At 41.9% G+C, this 23,732-nt stretch overlaps 1 protein-coding gene across 4 annotated transcripts in view; it reads right to left on the bottom strand.

Annotated features, from left to right (window-relative positions):
* Positions 1–23,732, bottom strand: part of PTPRG (protein tyrosine phosphatase receptor type G) — a 565,261-nt gene that overhangs the window by 246,509 nt on the left and 295,020 nt on the right. For all 4 annotated transcript variants that reach the window (XM_033141322.1, XM_033141320.1, XM_033141319.1 and 1 more), the window contains one exon: positions 22,504–22,652. In XM_033141322.1, coding sequence (XP_032997213.1) covers positions 22,504–22,652 — 149 coding nt within the window. The remainder of the gene's footprint in view (positions 1–22,503; positions 22,653–23,732) is intronic.

Here is a 23,732-nt window from a genome sequence, read left to right on the forward strand (position 1 = left end):
GACTTCATATATAGTGGTAGGGCCAAACATCGCTATTTTTATTTTTTATTAGGAAGCCGTCAGGACAGGAATGCAAGCAAATGGAAGAGAAAAATGAAGGCAACGCCAATTAATCAGTTCCCCCGGTGACATTTTAATGCATTATTGGTACAATTATTCCAAAATGTCCTCAAAGGATCATCACACCTGCCTTTTTCAGAGTTCATTTTTCACTGAGTTTAACAAGCGACCTTTCTGATTGGCTTTCATCTCCCAAGGTACTGTACCCTTTTATCCCTCTCCTTCTAATGTAGAGCAGAAGAAGTTACTGTAAATATCAGGTATACTGAAAAACAGTATCTTTATACTGTGCTTCCCTCCATGGCCACTTACGCTTTATCCTTTCACTGAGTGGGTTCACTTCCATACTAAGAGCATATTTCCATATATTTTGGTATGTTCACCCCACCAAAGACTTTTAATGTGGGGACATTGTCCATGAAAGGGCAGGGGTGGAAGACTAAGGAAGGAAGGGAACAACGTGGGAAACAGGAGCTACACCTGGTTCCCTTGAGGGAGGCCTCCTAAGCTGGAACAATTTGCTTGTGAATGAGGGCATGGTCGGGGTGGAAGAAAGGCGACAGGCAGCATGCATGGCTGGAACTAAGAAGCAGGGTGCAAGTAGCCCTTTTACTCTGCCTTGTTTTATTTTTGTGTGTTTATTTAACAGCTAAAGCGAAAGGCCTCTAAGCAGTTCGCGAAAGACAAAACTAAAACATTCATTTAAAACAAACTTCCTAGGGTTGTAGCCAACTAACTGTTGCTCAGTCAAGGGACCTAAGTGAGTCAGGTCTATTCATTTCAATGGGTCTACTGTGAAATGTGACTAAGGCTAGATACAACCTACCACAATTTTAAAGTATAAAACAAAACCTGTGTCGTGTGGTTGGGAAGACAGAAAGAGGGTATGCGGTGAGTTTGTGTGTGTGTGTGTGTGTGTGTGTGTGTGTGTGTGTGGAGGGGAGGGGAAGGTTAGGGATTTGTCTGTAAGAGAAAAAAGTGAGTGAGTGCATGAGTTTGTGTCATTTCTCTGGCCCCACCATTTGGCTCCAGCCCCACATACTGCAGTCATGAGGCCATCTTCAAATATCTTAAGGGCTGTCACATGGAGGAGGGAGCATGCTTGTTTTCTCCTGCTCTGGAGGTCTTGAACCAATGGCTTCAAGTTGCAAGAAAGGAGATTCCGACTAAACATCAGGGAAATCATTCTGACAGTAAGAGCTGTTCAGCAGTAGAACAGACTCCCACGAGAGGTGGTGGACTCTCCTTCCTTGGAGGTTTTTAAGCAGAGATTGGATGGCCATCTGTCATGGATGCTTTAGTTGGGATTCCAGCATTGCAGGGGGTTGGACTAGATGACCCTTGGGTCCCTTCCAACTCTAAGATGAATGAACACAAACATAATACTGGTGAAATGTTGCTACTGGCACTATATGTGGGGCAATACGGATAGTGCAGTATTATTGCTGCAATCGTTCAGCATGCTGCCTGCCCTTCCATTTCTATCTGAAACATCCATTAAGTTTCTTATTAACAATGGGGGTTTAATGAAAACCATACATTTCACAATGAGTGCCTGGCTATGCATGGCATTTGTTTGGAAAGGGGATTACTCCTCTCTAGGAAAATGATGGGAGATTAAATCATTAAAAATGTATGGCGTGTAATTAGTTTATCACTGACAGAATTTGGGGAGCGGGGAGGGAGCACTCCTAACAAAACACACAAGACACTAGCAAGGGATCACATGGAAAGATCAATGCTGGTTCTAACAACTAGGAGAGAGAAATTAGGAATCCGCCTTCAATGCAATGGTTCGGCTTTGATATGAAACTTCTCAGCACCAGGGATTCCTCTCTGACGGGTTACTTCTGCAGGACACTGATGTATCTGTCAAACCCCCTTTCACTTTCATCAAAAATGGGAGCTAGGTGGCCCCCCGTGTAGGCTACATTAATAGTGCTTAAAATATGCAAGGACATCAGGATTTCTGCTACAGCGTCTTTGATACCCTCAGCATTTATTCCCAGTGGCTGTTTCCAGGGAAAGCTGAACAAATTACCAGGAGCAGAAAATGAATGGCAATTCTTCTTCCAACCACTGGAGGCATTTTCATAACATGCAGGCCACATTCACATGTAACACTAAGCCAAACTATTGCTTGAAGCAAATGTGCTAGCTCCCAGGCAGGAAATATCACCTGCATTGTACCGTCCAGTACTTTAGCTCCATACAGCATGGCAGCTAAGCCAAGGTTTGACTTTCATATTCTACCTTCCCATGAAGTGCAAATCAGGCCACAGTGCAATACTATTTCTCTTACAATCATTAAAGTAGGTCTAGCTAAGGCATTATATATAGTCCTTATTCCAGAAGTGTATTCCACATACATTACTATGAAAACAGTCATAGTAGAATGTCATTCTGGAAAAAAAGATTCAAATCAATTTTTAAAATGTTGTTGTTATTATTGTTGTTTATATATTTATCAGTTGCCTTATGTGATATAAAGTTCTAGGTGATGTGCAATGAGGTACCAAGCAAATGATTGCAGCACATCAAAATACAAATAATAAGCAACAGACTGGTGGTTCCATATGATTTTCAATCATATAATTAAAGAAAACAAGCTTTACCTTTACCTTCAGCCTCTGAAAAGGCAGCTGCAATATTTTCTCAAGAAATCAAAGACAGATAGAAAATGAAAAAAGAGGGGCGGATTGAATCTTTTAGTATGCGCTGCAGAAGCTCAGTCAAGCAGTTAAGCTCACCACAGGAAACAGCTGTTTAGCAGAACTGTCTTTACTAGGACAACACCAACATACACACGTGTATGTTACACACACACTTTACATATGTTACATACACACACTTTACATATGTTACAAGTGGTCTTCTCTCTCTGAACCCAGAGAGGATTATTTGCTTCAAAGTCATTGCTGTGTTTAAAGTCCACAGCCAAGTCCTTAGTTCAATTGCTTGCAGAATCCTACAAGTGATACAGAGTTCTCTGAGTTCTTAAATCTGGCAATTTTCCAACTTCTTCCTCAGATGACGTCTTCAAAAAGCCTTCACTTGAATCCACAATTCCAACACATAGCCTTCAACAAGTCCTGCAATCTCCTATCATGATCCACATAGTATACTGTAATTTGAGCCCTTTTATGCCAAATCTGCCCATAGCTACTTCTGATACCTTGAAAAGAACAAGTTTATCGAGAAAACACTAAAGTCTATCCTAACTGGCCAATCAAATTCAACTCCTTTTTAGAACAGTTTCCTCTTCTTCCTCAACAAATACTGTTCCAGAATTCTTCTCATCAGAACACAAACTAATATCAACATTATACTGCCAAATTCAAGGCTGCTGTGGGAACACTCTGATATCACAGAAACCTGGGTGACAGCACTGTCAGAAATTAGTTTTTTGATCTCTGATAGTCTGGAACAGCATTACTGATCTGCTTCAATGACACTTTTAGGCAGTTGGTACCGGTAATTTTTTTTGGTCCTCAGTCCTCCAGATTTTGAGAGAGCACTTGAGATATGTATTTTATTCCTAATTAAGCAACTATTTTAGTCTTTAAAATAATGAAAACAAAATAAAATAAAAATTCCTTCCAGTAGCACCTTAGAGACCAACTAAGTTTGTTTTTGGTATGAGCTTTCGTGTGCATGCACACAAACGAAAGCTCATACCAAGAACAAACTTAGTTGGTCTCTAAGGTGCTACTGGAAGGATTTTTTTTTTTGATTTTTTTTTTTACTATGGCAGACCAACACGGCTACCTACCTGTAACTGTATTTAAAATAATGTTATATTTTGTATTGTTTGGTTTACAAGTGGACAATCTAACAGGGGCAAGTTGCCATTATTATTATTATGCAAATGTATTTACTGTTAAATTTGTAGGCTGCTTTCCATTTAAGTAATAATAATTATAATAGCAACTTCTCCCTGTTAGATGGTCTGCTTGTCATGTTGTGAATGTTCAGAAATATTCTAACTACTCAGTAGCAAATTGTCAGTACAAAAATGGACTGTGGTGCTGCAGTGGAACAAGAAAAATGAGTGTCCAGGATGCTACTTTGTAGCACCCTGAGCCATTATAGGAAGTTTGTTTGGAACAGCACTTTGAGGTACTGTACTGTATATGTTTGTTTGTTTGTGGTGGTAACAGTACCACCACAAACAAAATAACCAGCTAATGCAAATAATCACGACCTCCAGGGGCAATGCATATTGCGGAATCTGTTTTCACTGCTAGAACTCAAACCTGGAAAAGTCCAACTAACAAAGAAGACCGTGCTTCCAAATTTATGGGATTAGGGGTAAGAGAACCCAAAATGGATGAGAACACACCTGCCTGTATCGGAAGGAGTTCGTTAATAATGTTTGTGACGAACACATTGTGGTCTTCAGATCTTTCCTAGCAATGCAAAATATTCTATTACAATTAGGCAGAGCTGCTATTATACAGCACCTTTTGTATGGTGTCAGGCAGTAATTAACTTGCTCGAGATAAAACAGTAGGCAACTGTGAAAATATTTAAGCACCATTTTTCCCCCTGACCTAAGTGCCACATGCACAAAAGAATGTGAATCCCACCTGGCACGCAGGTAATTGTTATCAGCTGAATAATACTCGGGACTCACACTTTCCCCTTACTTAAATACCAGTGTTTCCATTGCTAGGTTCTCTATCTCACACGTTCTGTGTCTGTATGAGCCTTATGCACTAGCAAATACTCCCCGCAAGAGACATGAACTCAAAGCCTAGAGAGCTAAGAATGGAGTTCTGGTTAAAAGATTAAGCTGTGAATGAAAATGTCCCAGCTCAAATTTGAACTCGCTCTACTGCCCCAGGCAAGCTACTTTCTCCAGGCACCGTCTGTTCCTGGCACTTGTACATTCCGGGGGGGGGGGGGAGAGACTGAGAGCTGGCATGAGGAATAGCCAGTAGTGGACAGTGTGGTGGGGCAACGCTCATCAGACGTCCCAAACAGTTAAGCTGTTGCTGCTTACTAGGAAGGAACAGGGAGGTGGCAAGGAGTTTGGCGTGCTGCAAACACACTGGCGGAGCCAATCTGGTACTCTCGCTGATGCGTCTACACTGTGCTGACCTCCTTGTTGCCTCCCCGCTCCCTTCCCAGTAAGCAGCAGTGACTCAGCTTTGTACGCTATTCCAGCCACATAAAAACCAGAGCTTCCTACACACACCTCTCTCCATCCTGCATATGGGCGGGCATGCAAGAAGCATTGTCATACTTCAAGGCACTTGAAGTGGGTGGTGAAGCCTAGGGTAAGGCACTTGAGAAACAAGGAAGGTGGCAGAATGAAGAGCTTGGAGGTTCCCTTGCCCCCCCTGCTTTAGAAGGACTTCTCTAACTCCTGCAAAGTTAAGTTTCAGCCCACCAGCCCTTTATACTTGGCATGCTATTTCAGCTTAGATTTATTTTACTAATATACGTTGAGGGACTGGAGCACGTAGCTTGGCTCACTGTCCAGAAAAAAATCTTTCTCCTCTTCAAAAGTAAGGCATAACACTGAAATGCTGGAATTTGACACAGCAGCACGTAGGCAAGCAGATAAACGTCTCCCACCTGAGCGTCTATTACACTCCTGTACGCTGGCAACCCACCTGCAATATTCACAGGAGAGCCTGGGTGGCTTAAATAACTGACACTGAAGCTGAGCAAGCAAGATAAATTTTTTTTTTTTGATGGAAAGTTATTGCGTCTGTGCACTGTAAAAGGAAGTTTGCTGATATTGGTACTCAACACGGCACACTTTATAGACTGAGAGGATTGTTCTCTGCAGCATAGGGGTTGTATAAATAAAAGCAGTCGTCGTCCCCCACACATAGATAAACGCGTGAGAGCCAGTGTGGTGTAGTGGTTAAGAGCGGTAGACTCGTAATCTGGGGAACCGGGTTCGTGTCTCCACTCCTCCACATGCAGCTGCTGGGTGACCTTGGGCTAGTCACACTTCTCTGAAGTCTCTCAGCCCCACTCACCTCACAGAGTGTTTGTTGTGGGGGAGGAAGGGAAAGGAGAATGTGAGCCGCTTTGAGACTCCTTTGGGTAGTGAAAAGCGGGATATCAAATCCAAACTCTTCTTCTTCTTCTTCTCATGCTCAAACACACCCATACCGACATGCCAAGAGTTTGCACTCTGTTTTTATCTTGTTCAGGCATAAATCAAACGTAATCAGATTTTTGGCTGTCTCCTGAAGCAAACACTGGGCCACAATTCAACAGTTAAACATGCTTAAGGCCACTGAAATCCACCCTTCATATTCATCTCTGACCTCTTCCACCCCCAAAAAAACCTGAGTTATAAGAACCCTGCTGCATCAGAGCTGAAAAATAGTCAACGCACAAGACTTTTAAATGTAAGTCTGAAAGGCAAGATCCCATACATTGCCAAGCCCCATTCCTTTCCAAATGTTACTTTCATCTCAAATAGTAATGCCACCATGACAATCTTTACACAGTTACTGATTTATAATACACAAGGACATGTTTACTGTATTGAACAGGCATCTCTAAGACAGGTAAGAGTTTACTTAAATGCATTGATTACCCCAAATAATAGCTAACCTTATTGGTTAGGAAATTGTTTGAGCATTATATAATGAATGCCTAGCAACAATGGAGGAGTCGTATTTATTTACAATATTGTTTCCAAAGCAGCACCAATATGTATAAGAGAAAAATATGGAAAAGTATAGAGAAAATATGGAAAAATAGAGAAAAGTATAGTTCTTTCATTTATATTAAATACCATGAAAAGGGGTGGAGAACCACACTTCACAGGCATCTGGAAACAGTGGACAGAGTTTTGTACATTATTTATTTCGTTTTCCAGGGCAGTGGAGAAAAATTGCCATCATCCCGATTGTCCCAGACACCCAATTGCTTGAACTGCACAGTCCAAATTCTGCTACATCAACTCATTTTGTGTTTGTGAGGAGGTCCTGCCAGTTTTGAAAACTTCAGAACTTTGTTTTGAAAACCACATTGGTGAGGAATGTATGCTACGTATGTCCAACTCCACTGGATACGGCAAAGAAACAAGCTGACAGGCACTTAATTATTCCTTCCCTCAGCCCTCAACCTGCATAGGACAGGAAAGGAAAAAAAACCCGTATCTGAATAACATGGCAGCTAAAAATTATCCAGTTGCTTGAAGCAGAGAGATTTGTCAACAATGACTGACTTTATAGCTACACCTTTCTGCTACTTTTCAGGATTCACTTACACCAGAAACTGGTGCTTTATTAAACCTTCAGGATTCACCTATGCTAGAAACTGATGATTTATTAAATTCATCACTCCCTTCAAAGAAACCCAGATAAGTGGAGTCTTGTCGGAATGCTTGTCACTATCTTATCACTGTGGTTATATAATCTCAAGCTCAATCAGAGGTGAAGCCATGACACTTAACCTGGTTCGAATTTGTACTGATCGTAGGTCCTGTTTCTCAGTCATAAATCACTTCCTTCCCTAGCTTCTCACCCTTATGATGGGAAGCACTTGCCTGTATTCTGTTATACAAAGAGGTTAGTTTTCACATTTATTTATTTTTTGAAACAAAAGAACAGCTTTATTCCCAGGCTTCTGTAACAGCTTCCAGAATTCCAGGGCTCGCAGAGGGGACATCCTTTTCTTCTGATCCCCCCCAAAATACATTGCGGCGTCTACAACCCTCAGTTCTCAAGACTGATATTAATAAGAAAAAAAACCACACGCACCACAAAACTGGAATGAAAAGCTCGCAAGTCTCAGACTTAAGACAAGACATTGCAAGATGCTCCGTGAATCAGAAATAGGCTGCGAACAGAGTTTCCTTTATAGGTCAGTGTGCAGAAATAGGAAAGAGAAGGAGGCAGGCAAAGAAACTGTGACATTTCTGCTTCTTGTTCAGCTGAGATGTTCCTTGCCACACCTGTAGCATAGGAATTTGGTCAAGGATGCTGCAGGCAACACTGGCCTCTGTCCCTCTTTCTTTCCCTCCTTTCCTCTGATGCCTTCTCGCACCTCTGCCTCCCAAAAGCTTGCATAGCTGTTTGTTGTAGCAGCCCCGGCTACAAGCTCCCCAGGCGAATGGTGCCTCTGGGGCTGGTCCTGGGGTGCCTTGGAGTAAGCAAGCAAGCGGGCATGGGGTGACATAATTGGGCTCCTGAGCCTGCCCCCCAGGGGTGCTGCAGATTGAATGTAGTTCATCAAGGGAGCCGTGGACTCAAAAAGTTTGAAAACCTCTTACGCAAGGGCAACCATCTGATGGACAGCTCAGCTGGTGGAGCATGATACTCTTAATCTCAGGGTTGTGGGTTCGAGTCTCATGTTGGGTGAAAGATTCATGCACTGCAGGTGGTTGGACTAGATGACCCTCATAGTCCCTTCCAACTCAATGATTCTATGATGAGAGAACATTTGGAAAGCGAGGCAGATACCCATCACATGTTTTGTTCCTGTGCTCATGCTTTTAAATCAAGGCCAGGTGTACAGGCTTGAGGATCTACTTTGCTTGTTTACATGAACCTGATAATAACCAACTGGAGTCTGGTGCAGTGTGCATAGAGGAATTGGGCTGCCCAGGCAAAAAGACTACTGGACCTGCTAGCTAGGGATAATGGGAGTTTTAGTCCAAAAACAGCTGGAGACCCAAGTTTGGGAGACCCGGGGCTAGAGAAAGGGTGTGTGTGTACAAAGCTAAAATATCCATTTGCGGCTCCTCCCATATGTGCTTCCAGCTCTGTACACTACTGGCACTTGCAAAGGTGCTTTGAAGAAAATGCAGATCACCACTATAGCCCTATGTAGATGGCACAGCATCTGGCATAGCTCCAACCAGCTCATTTCCCTGGCATGCCCACGCCACCCCTAGTCACATGATGCCCAAGAACTGGATGACAGAGGCTTTTTGTTAGTAGTGAGGTTTCTGAACCAGCTGCTAGATGACCTTTTGGCTAGATTAGCTTTAAAGTCCCTTCTAACTCTATCATCTAATGTCACATTCAAATATGAATTGTATACACGAGGGCGCTACAGAATTGTAATATCCAGTCTGAACACACTGGGTTGGATCAAGGAGTAGTATTTGGGGGACCCAGAGGTGGTGGGGGACAATGTCTCTCACTGTCAGGCACTACTTATTTATTTTTATTCATTTATAAAAATATCGCTATACTTCTATATCCTTCAGCTACTGTCTCAACATAACTAAAACTAAATCCTTCTGAACAGCCATGTGAAATACAAAAACATACATGTAATTCTGGTAAAACTGATGCAATTAATACTTTGCAGGCAAAGACCTGAAAAACACGTACACTTTTAATCTACAGTTTTATTTACTCATTGTGGTCCTTGCTGGGAAAGCCCAAATTGCTTCCCGCTGCAGAGAAAGCCTGTAAACTGGTCCTGCTTGCATCAAATATAAGACCAGTAGAAAACCAGAGCCTATAATATTTTTACCCACTTTAGATCTACGTCGACCTTTTTCTTCAACGAGAATGAACAAGAAGAAACTACACTGCCTTACCAGCATGTTAAACAGAAGTTGCAGCTAGGTGACTCTTAATTCCAAGGAAGGTGTGCCACACCTGCTTTTAGCAAATCAATTTGCTCGTTGTCCAAAATGCCTATCATTCCTAAAGGCAATCCTCCTACCTATCATCACAGACCAGGGGTCCATCTCCATTCATAAGAACATTACTCTTGTCAAAGAAATTGAAGGTCCTATTCAAATCACAGCTTCCTGCCAACTCTGATCTCTCATTCCATCTTTCACACCATAATCTGCTTAAATTGAAGAAAACCCTGCTAGGGAAGAAATGCTGAACCTTCCACCTTCCAGTAAAGCCTGCAGGAGGATCATATCTGTCAGTTTGCATGTCTCAGCAAAGTGCCCATCAATAATGGAGAGGGGAGACAGGTGGGGGATGGGCTGTCTTTCTAATGTATTCTGAAGACAACCTACCAGGCCAGATTTTCATTCCTCTACCTGTGGCTGAATTCCCACCTGCCCGCCCACAACTGTAAAGCAGGCTTGTTTTTCTAATCAGATATTGAGTAAAAACACAAGTTAAACAGGTCACATCTAGCTAGTCACAATTTCCCAAGGTCCATAGAATCTTTAATTATAAATCTGAACTGTTTGTACATTTGGATTCATTAGAAATATCCCTTTTTGGGCGGCACTTTTGGGGAAGGCTGTCATGTACAACATGCATCATAAATGGCTATATCTACATGAACATGTATTTCAAAGAGGCAAGCTATTTCTGTACTGGGATTACAAACTTTGTAATACAAAACACAGAGGTAACAATCAATGGCAGACTTTGGGCTTTAACATTTCAGCGGCACCCTGTGCAACACCAAAATTTGGCATCCCTGCACCTCTTGCCTATTGGTTTTGCACCCAGTGTGAGCAAACTGGTTACTGCCTCTGCAACCAATATGGTATCACTCCCTCCCGAAAAGTTGTTAAGACACCAACTTCAATGAGCCACAGCTAGCCTGGCCAATTGTAAGGGATGAAAGCTATAGTCCAACAACATCTGGAGGAAACCCCAAAGACGGTCCCTGACTTAGCAGAATTAAAGAATCGCCGACAATGCTTTGACCAGCTGCTTTTGGAATCTGCAACTGCTGTGCAGAATTCAGCACCAGGGATGACCTCCTTGGTGTCTAAACTTTCAATGGTGCCCTATGTGACTCCAAAATCTGGAGAGAAGCAGCTTGCCAGGTGAGATGGAGCCACCATGCTAGCTTTCTGGCAGGTGAGTCAAGGCTGCTTCCTGAGAGAACGGAAGGTGCAAGGGAGTGGGGAAGTCAGTGTTGTATTAATGCATCGGTGGAGCCAATTCAGTGCTCCTGCTGGTGTGTTTGCACCATGCCAACCTCCTCCCCCCAAAAAGCAATGCTGACCCACCTGCTGGAAAGGTGGCACAGTGGCTCTGCCTGGCCTGGCAAGCCACTTGTGCAGCTGGAGAAGCAGCAATCGTGGGCAAGTTAATGTTGTGATGTGAGAAGGGTGTGGTAGGGTGTGGGAGAACAGCTGTATAAGGACAAAAGGTGTGCCACGTGTGAAAAATGATGAATGATATTCCACAACCATTGGGCAGCCAAGCCAGTAGATTGCCAAAGCACTGACCAGTGTTTCAGCTAAGCAGTATTAAGTAGCCTACAAATCCTATTACATAAATAAATGTCAATACATGTAATTTTAACATGCAATTTTTATTTACTGAACTGCTGGTTTTACTTATAGCTTGAATATTTTTTAGGTCAGCTTGTTTTTAACATACAATCATATTGGTATTTTTAATGAATATTTTATCATCTCTTTGATGATTAAATAAAAAATAAGAAGCAGAAAAGAGAGGAGGTTCTATTTTGGGCAAAAACGTAATGTACATAGCCACTGTACAAACCCAGCCTGTACAACCTGCTCTAGGCCTTGCCAAGTAAACAAATTAGATATCTTATGAGGTTGGTACCTTCTCTTCATTTTAACTTCATGCCGCTGCAAGCATCACTGATTCAAGTATATTTTATATTACACCTGATACTCATTTCAATCTTTTAATCATCATCCTTTTATAAACAGAGAACACATAGATAAATCTCACTCAGCGAAACATCAAATTGGAAGTTGGATACATTAAATAAGGAGGTGGAATACAGAAAAGGTGTTCTGCTTGGATAATGGAACAGTGAAGGCAATCTCTGGGATCTTGGACTGTTAATATCACTCCACTGAAACACATAAAAATTAGCCAGAGAACAGAACACGATTTCAGGGATAAGGCATCAGCAAATTGATTTTTAAGCACTATTATCCGATGGCTATCTCTGATTGTCAGGTAAAGCTCTCTTTGCTGCGATAAAGATATGACAGGGCAATAAGTTCTGACAATTATCCTTACTAATTATAAGCAAATACAGTCAGTTTATCTGATTTTGAATCATAGCCACATTTGCAAATTCACTCCACCATAACTTTTCCCTACCAGCTGTCTCAATCACATGTGAAGGAACTGTTGGAGATGTTCCTCTGAGATTACAAGCAAGAGATGTGAGGTGACAGGCCCTTCTGTTTTGATTCCCCATCCCAAGATCATTCTGAATGTGTGTTATTATTCCAGTCTCTAAAAGGGTTAGGATAGTAAACAGAGAAAGCCTTTAATTACTAATTGCTGCACGTGCATATGACTCTCTATAATGATAATCGGGGTTAGTTATTTTAAAGGTGTTTTGAAGTGCCCTGTGCAGAATCATCCAAGAAACAAATATTCCTAATATGCTTAATTATATGAAATCAGTTTCAGGCAATGAGGTTAAGAGACAACTTGATTATTGTGTGTAACCACTTGCAAAAAAAAAGGAGGGGGAATTGTAACTTTCTCCTTCCAAAAAATTTGACAGACTGAAATATACTCATGCTGTGTTAAGCTAGCATAAAGCTCTTTCTTCAGCTGCAGGAAAGCAAGATGTTTCCTAGGATAGTGGTATACAGTGAATGGATTTCTACAGCAAGGACACTAGTAACTATGGTGGTTTTCAAGTCATTGTCTTGAGATGTAAGGAAATCTTGTAACAGCAGTGAAAACTGTGGCATAGTGGTTAGAATGTTGGACAAGGACCTGGAAAGCCAAGGTCCAAGTACCAATCCAGTCCTGAAGCTCAAGTTACTTTGGACCAGCCACTACCTCTCAGTGTAAGCTGCCTCACAGGGTTGTTTTGAGGATAAAATGGGGAGACAGAGAACCATGAACACTACTTAGACCTCCTTGGCCCTGTATACCAGAAGGAGCATCTCCATTGTCCAGCTATCCAGCACCGATGGCCTTCTGGCAGTTCCCTCAATGCAAGAAGTGAGGTTACAGGGAACCAGACAGAGGTCCTTCTCAGGAGACAACTATCTCACTTTTAGAAGAAATCTGAAGGCAGCCCTTGGGGAAGCTTTTGATGTGTGATGTTTTACTGTGGTTTTATAATTTGCTAGAAGCCGCCCAGAGTGGCTGGGGCAACATGGTCAGATGGGTGGCAAATGAATGATCAATAAACTCCCTATGAATGTACCTTCTTATCTGTCACGGGGAGAAAAATCTCTATTTTCCAAACAGTCAAGGGGCTGTGCTTGTGACTGCTCTTTCAAGCCCATGGGAAGAAAAGGAAGTGGCTATGGGGACAAGGATTTGGGACTAGTAGGGAGCCAGAAAAAGCTGCAGTAATTGTGGGTGTGAATAAATCTGTATGGCTTTGAGGAGCTGGTCACACACACACACACACACACACATATTTAGAATCAATGATTGAAAGGCTGCACTACATAAAATGATGGGGTGACACCTAGCTACTATTCACATAATAAAAAAGTTCACCAATTCTGATTTAATCAGTAGATTGAATTTATGAAACTTTACTTGATTTTAATTGGTGAAGTGGGGCTCTTTGATCCTGGCACACTAATATACTAGCAAATGAAATATATATATTTAAAATAGTATTTCCAATGTCCACTCTGTGAGTACCTGAAGATGCAACCTTTCTGAATATATCCTGTATAGATCAGCAATCTGCATAGGAAACCAATGAAAAAGCTAGACAACAATGGAATAACAAAATACAAATTAAATTAAGTATAATGTATGATTCATTTAGGGGGGAAAACTTTAAAAGGAAGATTTATTTGGGGTAGCCTTTCCTTCTGTCCAATGAATGGTAGAGTTGAAAAATCAAATCTTCATTCCCCCCCCCCAAAAAAAATAGGATTTGGTAATCTTAAATGTGATTGATCAATCAGTTTTAAATACACCAGGTGATTAATAAACTAAAAAGTATTTAATCAGCTGAGACAGCTCTCCCAATTAAACAAATAATAAGCCTAGGGCTGCTGTAATCAATGAATGTAATCAAACTACAAGAAGATTCCACCTAAACATTAGGAAGAACTTCCTGACAGTAAGAGCTGTCCGACAGTGGAATTTGCTGCCAAGGAGTGTGGTGGAGTCTCCTTCTTTGGAGGTCTTTAAGCGGAGGCTTGACAGCCATCTGTCAGGAATGCTTTGATGGTGTTTCCTGCTTGGCAGGGGGTTGGACTGGATGGCCCTTGTGGTCTCTTCCAACTCTATGATTCTATGATTCTAATGTCAAAGTTAGGTCACGCCCATACATCTGAAGATTAGTCTAAGGTAGGTATTTCTGAAGGGTTGACTAATTTGCAAGAGTTTGTATGCTGTAAGAAGAACCATATGGAGTTTTAGCTATAAAACCTATAGATTGAACAGCAGTATGCAGCATATCAGTGAAGAAGTAGTGGCCAATTCATGTCACAATTTTATTTTATAAAAGTACACACAATTTCATGTGAATCTTGAAACTATCCATTTGGTATGATTTAAAAACCCAATCTGGCCTCTTTTATTAGCCTAGCCTAGTTGCTATTTATAACCTTTTAAAAACAACTCAGAAGGTAAAAACATTTCCCAAGTGTCTCTGATATGTGTCCTTTTAAAAAAAGAGAGGGGTCTTTGTCCACTTGTAGCTTTCTGGAGCTGGAGAATCTAATTTTCAAAGCATTAGCATCACTGTATCTGTTGCCTTCCATTAAATAGGTCTTATTAACTCTGTCAGATTCTCCAACCTCTTTATTGATTTTTTTCTCCAATTCAAAATAACTTCTTTCTACTAGGAACTTGATGTCAGTCTTATCTAACATCATCACCTCCAACAAATCTCTCCTGATCTCAACAGCACACACACACCCTGCCCCACCAGACTCTTGATTAAACTTGTAGAAAATTGGAATTATGTTGAGATAAGATGCCTAACTTTTAGTCTATCATTATATCATAATTACAGTGAAGCAGCACTGACACATCCTAAAGGTGAACCTCAGGGGAAAAGAAAATGCTGCCATCAAGCTCTCATCAATGTCTAATGGTGCTGTGCCCAGTGGATGGATCCTTCAAACCGAAATTCTGCATGCACTCTGACATTTGAATGATTGAAAGCTAGTTGCCTCTGGCAGACAGCAAGATGACAATACCATAAAATAAGACTACGCTGTTCTACTCCACAGCTTCTTTTCTTAAGACTATGCAAAATCATTCCTGCAGACCATCCATACATCTGCAGAACACATTTTAATTTCAGACCTTCCTCTCCCAATTTCCTCTTAATTATCACAGGGCATTCGCAGAAAAGATCAGCCAGATGGAGATTAAATATTTCACTACTGGAAGATGAAGCATTCTGCTGTAAAATGGAGACTTTATTGCAATAAAATCATTAATTAAAGACATACCCAATTCCCTAGTCACAAGATGGGAAACACAAGAGACAATCACAACAGGGTAAGTGCATCAGCTCAGACAATTACATGAACACAAGCTGTAACTGACAACCGTCTTGGACAGAAGAGAAGCCCAGACAGGCATGCTTTCATAAGAATTATAGTCATCCTTCTTCCTTAAAATTAGACCACGCTGAATACTTCATGAAGACAATCCCAAGATGTTCTTCTAAGCAGAGGGAGAGTACAGGGGAATGAATGAGTCAGTAGAGGAACTCTAAGGAGACAAGATTATCATCTCTTGCTTGAAGGCTTATAAGTGAATGTAGGATTTACCAGTAGGCCGAGCCACGTGATAAAACACATCGTTAGATTAACACATTATATGACATGTATACTGGATGAATGCATAAAACTGCTAATCATCAGAAAATTAAGTCTGAAGGATCACTGAACTGTTTTCTCTCCAGTCAGCAAACATTTTCTCTTTACAGTACAATGAAAGCCAAACTAGTGAGTGATACATCTGACATGGCTTGGCTTATATCACCAGTCAAGCCGTACCTGAAATTTAAATTCCGCAAAATATGAAACCCTCCATAAAACAGGTGGTCCTCAGATGAAGAGCAGTATTTAAGTTTAATAAATAAATAAAATAAAAATAAACTTAGATATTCCATTCACCAAACACCCTTTAAACTAAGACTTGCACAGTTTCACCTGTGCTTTTGCCAGAACAACCAACCTCTCGATGGCTGGAAACTAATAATATCCTTGAAGCCTATCAAGCAGAAATCAGCTGATTTATTATTTGCTGACCTGAATTATGAGAATGTTTATTTTATATTAAAGATATATTGGATCGGATCCAGATTTATTTTTTATTTTTTAGTGTAAAGCCATGTCCCTTGTTCCAGAGTGCATCTTATTTGGGAACCAGAAGACAATACAAGTATTTCAAGAGTAGATCTATAAAATCCCTTAGGTATTGCATACGTAACCTTTTGGATAATGTAGGATAAAGGTCCCACTGACAAACTCCATTTTCCTTGTAAAATGCAATGAAAATCCACACCATTGCATTGAATTACTTTGCCATAAGCCAATGCAGAACCCATATCTAGTAGTGGTCAGTGTGGTGGTGTTTGCATGACCTCCTGGCAGCTGGAGTCACTGCTGCTTACCGGGAAGGAGAAGGGGAGAGGCGATGCAGTGTGGAAGTTGGCTGAGTGCAAATGCACCATCAGGAGTGCAAGACTGGTACTGCTAGGCATGTTTCCACTGCCCCCATGTCCCAGTAAGCAGCAGCAAATCAGCCGTCAGGAGATCAGGTGAGCACCACCACCCGCCACTGTTCATATCTTTGTCCCTTGGAAACTTTGTGGGGCTTGTGAGACTCAAAAAACATGATGAGATCCCAAAAGCTTTTACTGTTGCCCAAGGGCTTGTACTCCCCTACTGTGATATCTGGCTGTTTTTGTCTTTCAAAAGCAGTGTCGCAAACTGCTATCGAAACTGCCCTCCATTTCAACAGCTGCTGTTCCTGCAGCACCTCTGGCCTCCATTAAAGAAAACAGCACTAAAGCCCTTTTGGGCACAATGCTCTTTTGGTTCCTTGTTACAGAGAAGAGCTTTGTGCACCTGTCCCTTTTTGTTTGCCCTCCTATCACGTTTTGAAGCTGTGGCTTGCAATTCTTGTTTGGAAGGCACATACAAACTCCCCCCAGATTGGTCTAACAGTACACGAGAAAGCCACACTGCTGAAGCTAAGCAGGTTTAGGTCTAGTTAGCATCTGGATGGGAGACCACCTCAGGAACCCCATGAACGCTGCCTTGAGTTGCATGATGGAAGAAATGCAGGATGTAAATTTAACTAATAATTAGCCGCAGTTTGCCACTCTGGCTACAACAGTTGTCTATGGTTTGCACTAAAGAGGAAGCAACTACTTGAATAAGAGTGGGTGAGGACATATGTGAGTCCAAGGCTTGCTCAGGTACTGCTATATCTGGCTCAGTTGGTAGAGCATGAGGCTCAAAATCTCAGGGTTGTGGGTTCAAGCCCCACATTGGGCAAAATGTTCCTGACCACTGTGGTCCCTTCCAAATCTACAATTCTACGATTCTATGTCTTGGTGCTACACGTGACCCAGCCCTGCATGCCCTTTCTGTGCATATGGATTTTGCCAAAGCAGCAAAGAGTTACCATGCAATTCTGTATTGCACTGTCTTTGTTATTATTAACTAAGTTAATAACATCAAGCAGAAAAGGGACTGGGAAAGTGAACTAACTTGCCTGGGTGAAATTCAGAAGCCATTTCAAGAGAGGCCCTTGTCAGAGAATCAAGCCCTAGCCACTGTAAGCACGCTAATTTGCAGGGATTAGGTCTCCATGGCATGCTGCAGTATGGTCCTTGGAACAAGATTCTCATTTACTAAGTAAATTACTGTACATTATTGTATAATGGTGTTCACATTATAACTGACAATTAGAACCATTAAGACGAAAGCTCATAAACAGCTGAAAGCTCACATCAAATTAACACAGTCATGATTGAAATCACTCTTCTGATTTCTGCTCTTCACAGACATAATCAGCATCTTGCATAGAAATGAATTGGCAATGAGCAGAATCGCAGCCAGTGAGCAAAATGGCAGAGGTGGCGGGGGCTCTGCTAACAGAGAGGTACATGATCCAGCCTACATTATGACTGTTGAACACATTGTGTCCTTTCTGTGCAAATGTTCTTCTGCAGCAACAGCGGGCAACGTATTAGTTATCGCACAAGTTGCTACTCTCAAGAGTCTCACAAGTATCAACAGGTTTTCTAATGAGGGAACTCTGCATTCTGCATTAGCTTACCAGAGGTTGGTTTAATACACTATTAACAGCAGACCTCTTTCAACTATATGCATCTGCTGGTGGCTCTAAAGAGGAGCAAGAAGAGGCACATGTCAAATTTCATGTGTTGCCAACCAAATTATGGTTGCAGATTCTAAACTAGTACCTCTCTTCTCCCTCAACCTTATACTAAATACAACATTGATATCTCACATCAAATGTCTTTTATGAAAAAATAAATAAACTAGTACTTTCCAAACTCCTCTTAACTGAGACCACTTCACTTCACTTGAAGACACTGTGTGCTGCCAGACAGATATTGGAATTAGTTGTTACAACATTGCACATTTGTGTGCCACAATAGGGAAGTACTCTTCGGCAGCCTTCACATGTGGCTAAAGTCCTTGGGTGGTATACCATGGTGGCTTTGTGCAAGAACTTCTGCTTAGGCAAAGTGTAGCATCAATTTTTTTTTTTTTACCAACCCTTTGCTGAGATTCCACGCTCCCCAAATCCCCATGCCCTTTATGACTTTGCAAAGAACTCCTTGGTAAAACCCGAAGGGAAAACATGCAAATATTAAAGTTTTAAATAGCATCTTATAACCTTGCAATTCATCATATTATTGGGAACTGCATTATCCCGAATCAGACTGTTGGGTCCATCTGGCTCAGTATTATCTACACTTAATGGTGGCAGTGTTCCAAGGTTTCTGGAAGGGATCTCTCTCCAAGAGATTGAACCTTGGAACCCTTGTGTACAAAGCAAATCTTTTACTAGCGAGCCATAGCCAGGGGGAGCCCGCCCATCAGGCAAGGTGATGCAGCCACCTCAGGTGGTAGGACCACTGCGGCAGCAGATCTAGCCTCCAAGGAATACATTGCCTCCTGCTGCCGCTGTGACAGATTGGCCCTAATATGGAGGAGGTATGACAGCCCAGCGCCGAAAGAGTTAAGCCACCTTCGTGTGTGACGGACAGTTCATCCTTTGGGGGCGGGGTGATCCCAAGTTTAATAGGAGGGAATGGCCGTTTTGGCAGGGGGAGAAGCGGGAGGGTGTGAGTGGTGACTGGAAGAAGAGGGGTGTGGGGCCAGGAGAGTGGTGGTTAGGATAGGATAGGATGAAGATTAGTCAGTTATACTGAAAGAGTTGATATTTTTGATGTAACTAAGCTGATGAAATATCGAAATACGTGAAGCACGATGTTCTGAAATAAATAAAGTCTTGTTTTTTCTGTTGAGCCAAGAGAAAAGAGGCATTTATTTGGTCCAGCGATATATGGATGCTCATGAGGAGGTGAACTCAGGGAAAAGGCAAAAGTAACCGGCAGGGTGATAGTTTATGTCTTGGAGTTTCCCTCAGGAGGGGCAAAAGGGCAGAAACCTCGGTAAGGCTACACAGTTACTAAAAGGGTTTAGATGACTGATGCAGCGGGGGGAATCTAATGAGAGAGAGAGAGAGCCCCAGAACTGATAGAGCTGAGAGGTATTCCCAACCCAGGAGCCCAGAGCAATATATATACATATAAAACAGGCCACGACAGCTGGACAAGAGAACCCTGTTACCAAGTCATCCCTAGTTATAATAAAAGGGGGATTATCCTCACAGACGGACCTCAAGGATCGAGGTGGGGTGTATGGAAAAAAGTGACCCTGAACACCTCAGAAGTAATACACTTGGTAACAGAGGGGTAGTTGGCAGGGAGGTTCGTTGCAGCCGCCACCACCATGACAGCAACAGCTGAGGTACGCTCACAATGCGTGGGGTGGGGAAGGTGGAGTGAAAAGATGCAAGGATCTGGAGCTAGACACCAAGGCAGACTTCAGGAAAAGTTTAGGGAGGGTATTGCGAAAGGGAAGTTGTCTGCAGCATTTCGGAAGCACCCCCACCCCGCAATTTGGCTGCTCATCTGTTCAAAAAAGGATGTTGCTCTTGATTCTACAGAGGAATAGGACTGGAAGGAAGGGTGTTAACTTTTTTGCTTAAATCCCTTTCCTTCTGAAAACAAAGCATAATCAAACATGTATATGAGACTGACGCTTTAATTTTTTTTTTAAAAGAAGGGTAACAACAAGGGTAACAACAGTCAGATAAATGCACTGCCTTTGATCCAATTTCTCTTTAGAGAACGTAATGAAAAGGATGTTCTTGTATATCCTATCCCCTAATTTAACATATAAATCACTCACAAAAATATGATCCAGATGGGCTCCAATGAAGGAAACCAATTAACTCACACTGCCTTACCATCTGACACATTAGCTGTGATAATAAAAATACAAACAACATGGTCAAACAATAAGGTTCTGTCTTACATCTGACATTTCCAATTAGTTTTGTTATTCTGTGAGCTTTCCCCCAACCCTCCATGAACGGCCTTAACAACAAGCATTTTGTTTTCCAGCAAATGCACATACAAACTCCGTGTTTACAGAGCAAACTCTGCGGATGAAGCAGATTTGTCTGCATCCCCCGGTGGGGCAATCGTTGGAACTAATGCACACTGCATACCGTCCACATCTGGTTTCTCAATTAGGTTCAGATCACATTTTGCTTCCAAGTACTCCAGCAGCAGAACGGTGCCAAACCTGGAGGACAAAGTACTTGTGGGCACTTCACAAATGTTTGACCTGTGTCTATGGGCTACCACAGATCAGCAAGCCATCACTGCTGCTCTTGTTTTCTTTTATGGGTTTCCTAGAAATGCAGCCCCTAGCATGAGGCAAGACCCTATTTGGCAGGGAGTTTTCACTGTCAGGTAATTAGCGCTGCAACAAGTCCCTGCAAGCTGAACGTGTACAATTAGGCAAAAATGCTGGAAGTACACAAAGGCAGCTCTCCTACATAATGCGTTGGGGGCCTGGCTCTGGAAGGTGTTGAGGGATGGATATCAGCCTAATGAGCAAAGCACACACACTTCTTAAAGAGTTGTTCTCAAAAGGTTTCATTTCTTAGATGGTGAAATGAAACTATTTTTCTCTATCCATGTAACTGTTTTACCTTAACTCTGTATGCTAGGTACTGTTTCTTCTTTAGTCTCACATACTTGTTTATGTAATGCACTGTGACAATTTATCCTCGCATAAGTGACACGTTTGCATGCTATGCTGTGCGGAATAAGAGACTCACGGGAGGCAGCAGCAAGGAGAGAAGGCTGTGAATGGGTTCGCCTCTCCCCCCCCACCCCCCGCCAGGACTGCCAGGGTATACCTTTCTTAAAATGACTGAACTGTACAGAATCCCCCCCCCCCGCCGCTTTCAAAAGAAACATATAACCCTAGTTCAAAAAGAAGAGAAAACATCGTTAACGAACCAAGTTTTCAAGAGGAATACATAATTGTCAGCAAGTCAATCCACGCCAGTGATTCTGCTAATTATCTAAGCAAAGCCAAACGTCTGTGTTTCATGACAAACCATCAATGATGCTCTGGCTTTTGCAAAACCTTTCCCTCAAATAATATACTGTCAAGCAAAGGAAAATGTGGCTCAGTAATCAGCTCTCAGTACCTAAGAAAGCCGAGGGCCTAAAAGCTCAACTTGAATACAGTATCAGGCTTGTTACCCGAATATGACAAAAGAGGGAAAATCACAGGGTTGTAATTCAAGTCTAGGTAGAAAATGAGTGCTGCCTCGTGCTCGCTGACACAAAAAAACAGGCACTAAAACTTGCTCAAACCATCGTCAGCATCGTCAATAGAGAATTTAGTGGCACTGTACCTGTAAGTATTACAAAATGGGGATATCCACAAGCAACATAGGAGTTTCTGCATATTCTGGGTTCTGCTCAGATACAAACACATGCACACAAACATACATGTATGTATGTACACACACACTTATAAATTGGAAGAACAAATATACAAGAAACCCAATTGGCTTGATTAAATCTGAGCATGCGCTGCTGCAAATGCCACTTGTTGCATATCAGCCTTTGCGACAGATAGAAGTGGCTTAGCAAAAAAAGGGGGGGAGCCTTGAGGGCTGAAGGGGGAGGCTCATGGGCCAGAGGTTCCCTACTACTGGTATATAGCCATCAGCTGCGGAGCAGCCACTATGCTGGGCATAATACTTTGAGTCAACTGCTGACCAAATAATCCCATATATCTCCTCTTTATTTTAAATTGTAACTTCAGACCAGCAAATGAAACCTTCAGTGAAAATGCATCAGCAAAACACCAGGCGGAAACTCATGGGAAAAGAGCAAGTTAATACAATCTGCAAATTCCACTTCTGACAATTCCACCTCTGACAAGTCTCATATTAAAACAATAGGCTTTTCATTAAAATGTGAGTGCACTTGCTTTCAACCAACCTCAACTGGGAATCTCCTTCCGTTGATGCTGTGCTCCGAGCCAGCTGATCCATTGCTTTGACCCCAGTGAAACTCAACTTTCTCAGCTTTAAATCTGCCTGGTAGCCCAGCACCGCTGATGAAATAATCATCCTTTAAGAGGATAGCAACTGAAAGTAGAAGAAAGGGGGGGGGGAGAGAGAGAGAGAACAAGATTGAAAACACTTCTGCCATTGATGTCAACCATAAGTCTGCAGTTGTTTACATGGCAACTATGTCCCTGGTTCAGGAATTCTTTGGGGTAAAGATGAATGCATGGAGGGAACTCATAGAGGTCACAGCTGCAGGTTCTGGCCCCTATTCATTCATAGGGTAATGTTGGTAAGCAGGCTAAACACATGAGTCCAAAGAGCTGAAGCGTCTCATATGTTCAACCAGGCCCCTAGAAAATGTGTTTTCAAAACAGGTGTTTTCAAATGCAGGCTCCATGTAAACGGGAGTTTTGAACACATTGATGTTGTAGTCAACTGGCATGACTCTGACCACTTCCTTCAGGCTTGCATATGCACCCAAATAAACACACTATCAAGAATTCAGGTTTAAAGGCTCAGGTGTGCGGTTTCTTATAAAGTATAGGTAACTAGCATCTTATGCTTATTTTACTTACATGATCACAGATTTGGAACTCCCTGACTATTTGCATTAGGTAGGTTTTTAGACACTTGCTAAAAACCTACTTATTTCAGTAAGCCTATCCAGGCACATAATTTAGTTATGTATCCTTGTTTTTAATATCCGCTGATTTTATCTGTGCATTATCTATGATAATTTTATATTGTTTTATGGGTACCACTTAACACGATTTCTTTTCTTCCTTTTATTAAACTGTTCAAATATTTTTTTTAAAGAAAATAAATGAAATACAAGATGACAAGTATTTCTGCATTTCTACTGAACACCTCATAACCTCATCTGATGCCTTCCAAAACTGTACTTGGCTTTCAAGCAGCTACATGACAGAGCTTTCAATGAGACTTTTCTTCTCGAGACCTCAACAGATATCAAAAGTTTTTATTAAGCCGCAGATCCATGACCTTATGCTCAATGATATTCAACAAAATGGCATTTCTGTAACTCCCTTCAGAGCTGGGGTATGACATGTGAAGCAGGGAGCATGTCCTACACAAGTAAGGCTTCCCATGTGATTTAGAATCCTGATTGCCCAGCATTCTAAATCCACAGGGCACCTC

The sequence above is a fragment of the Lacerta agilis genome, chromosome 2 (genome assembly GCF_009819535.1).
Source record: "Lacerta agilis isolate rLacAgi1 chromosome 2, rLacAgi1.pri, whole genome shotgun sequence".
NCBI lineage: Eukaryota > Metazoa > Chordata > Lepidosauria > Squamata > Lacertidae > Lacerta > Lacerta agilis.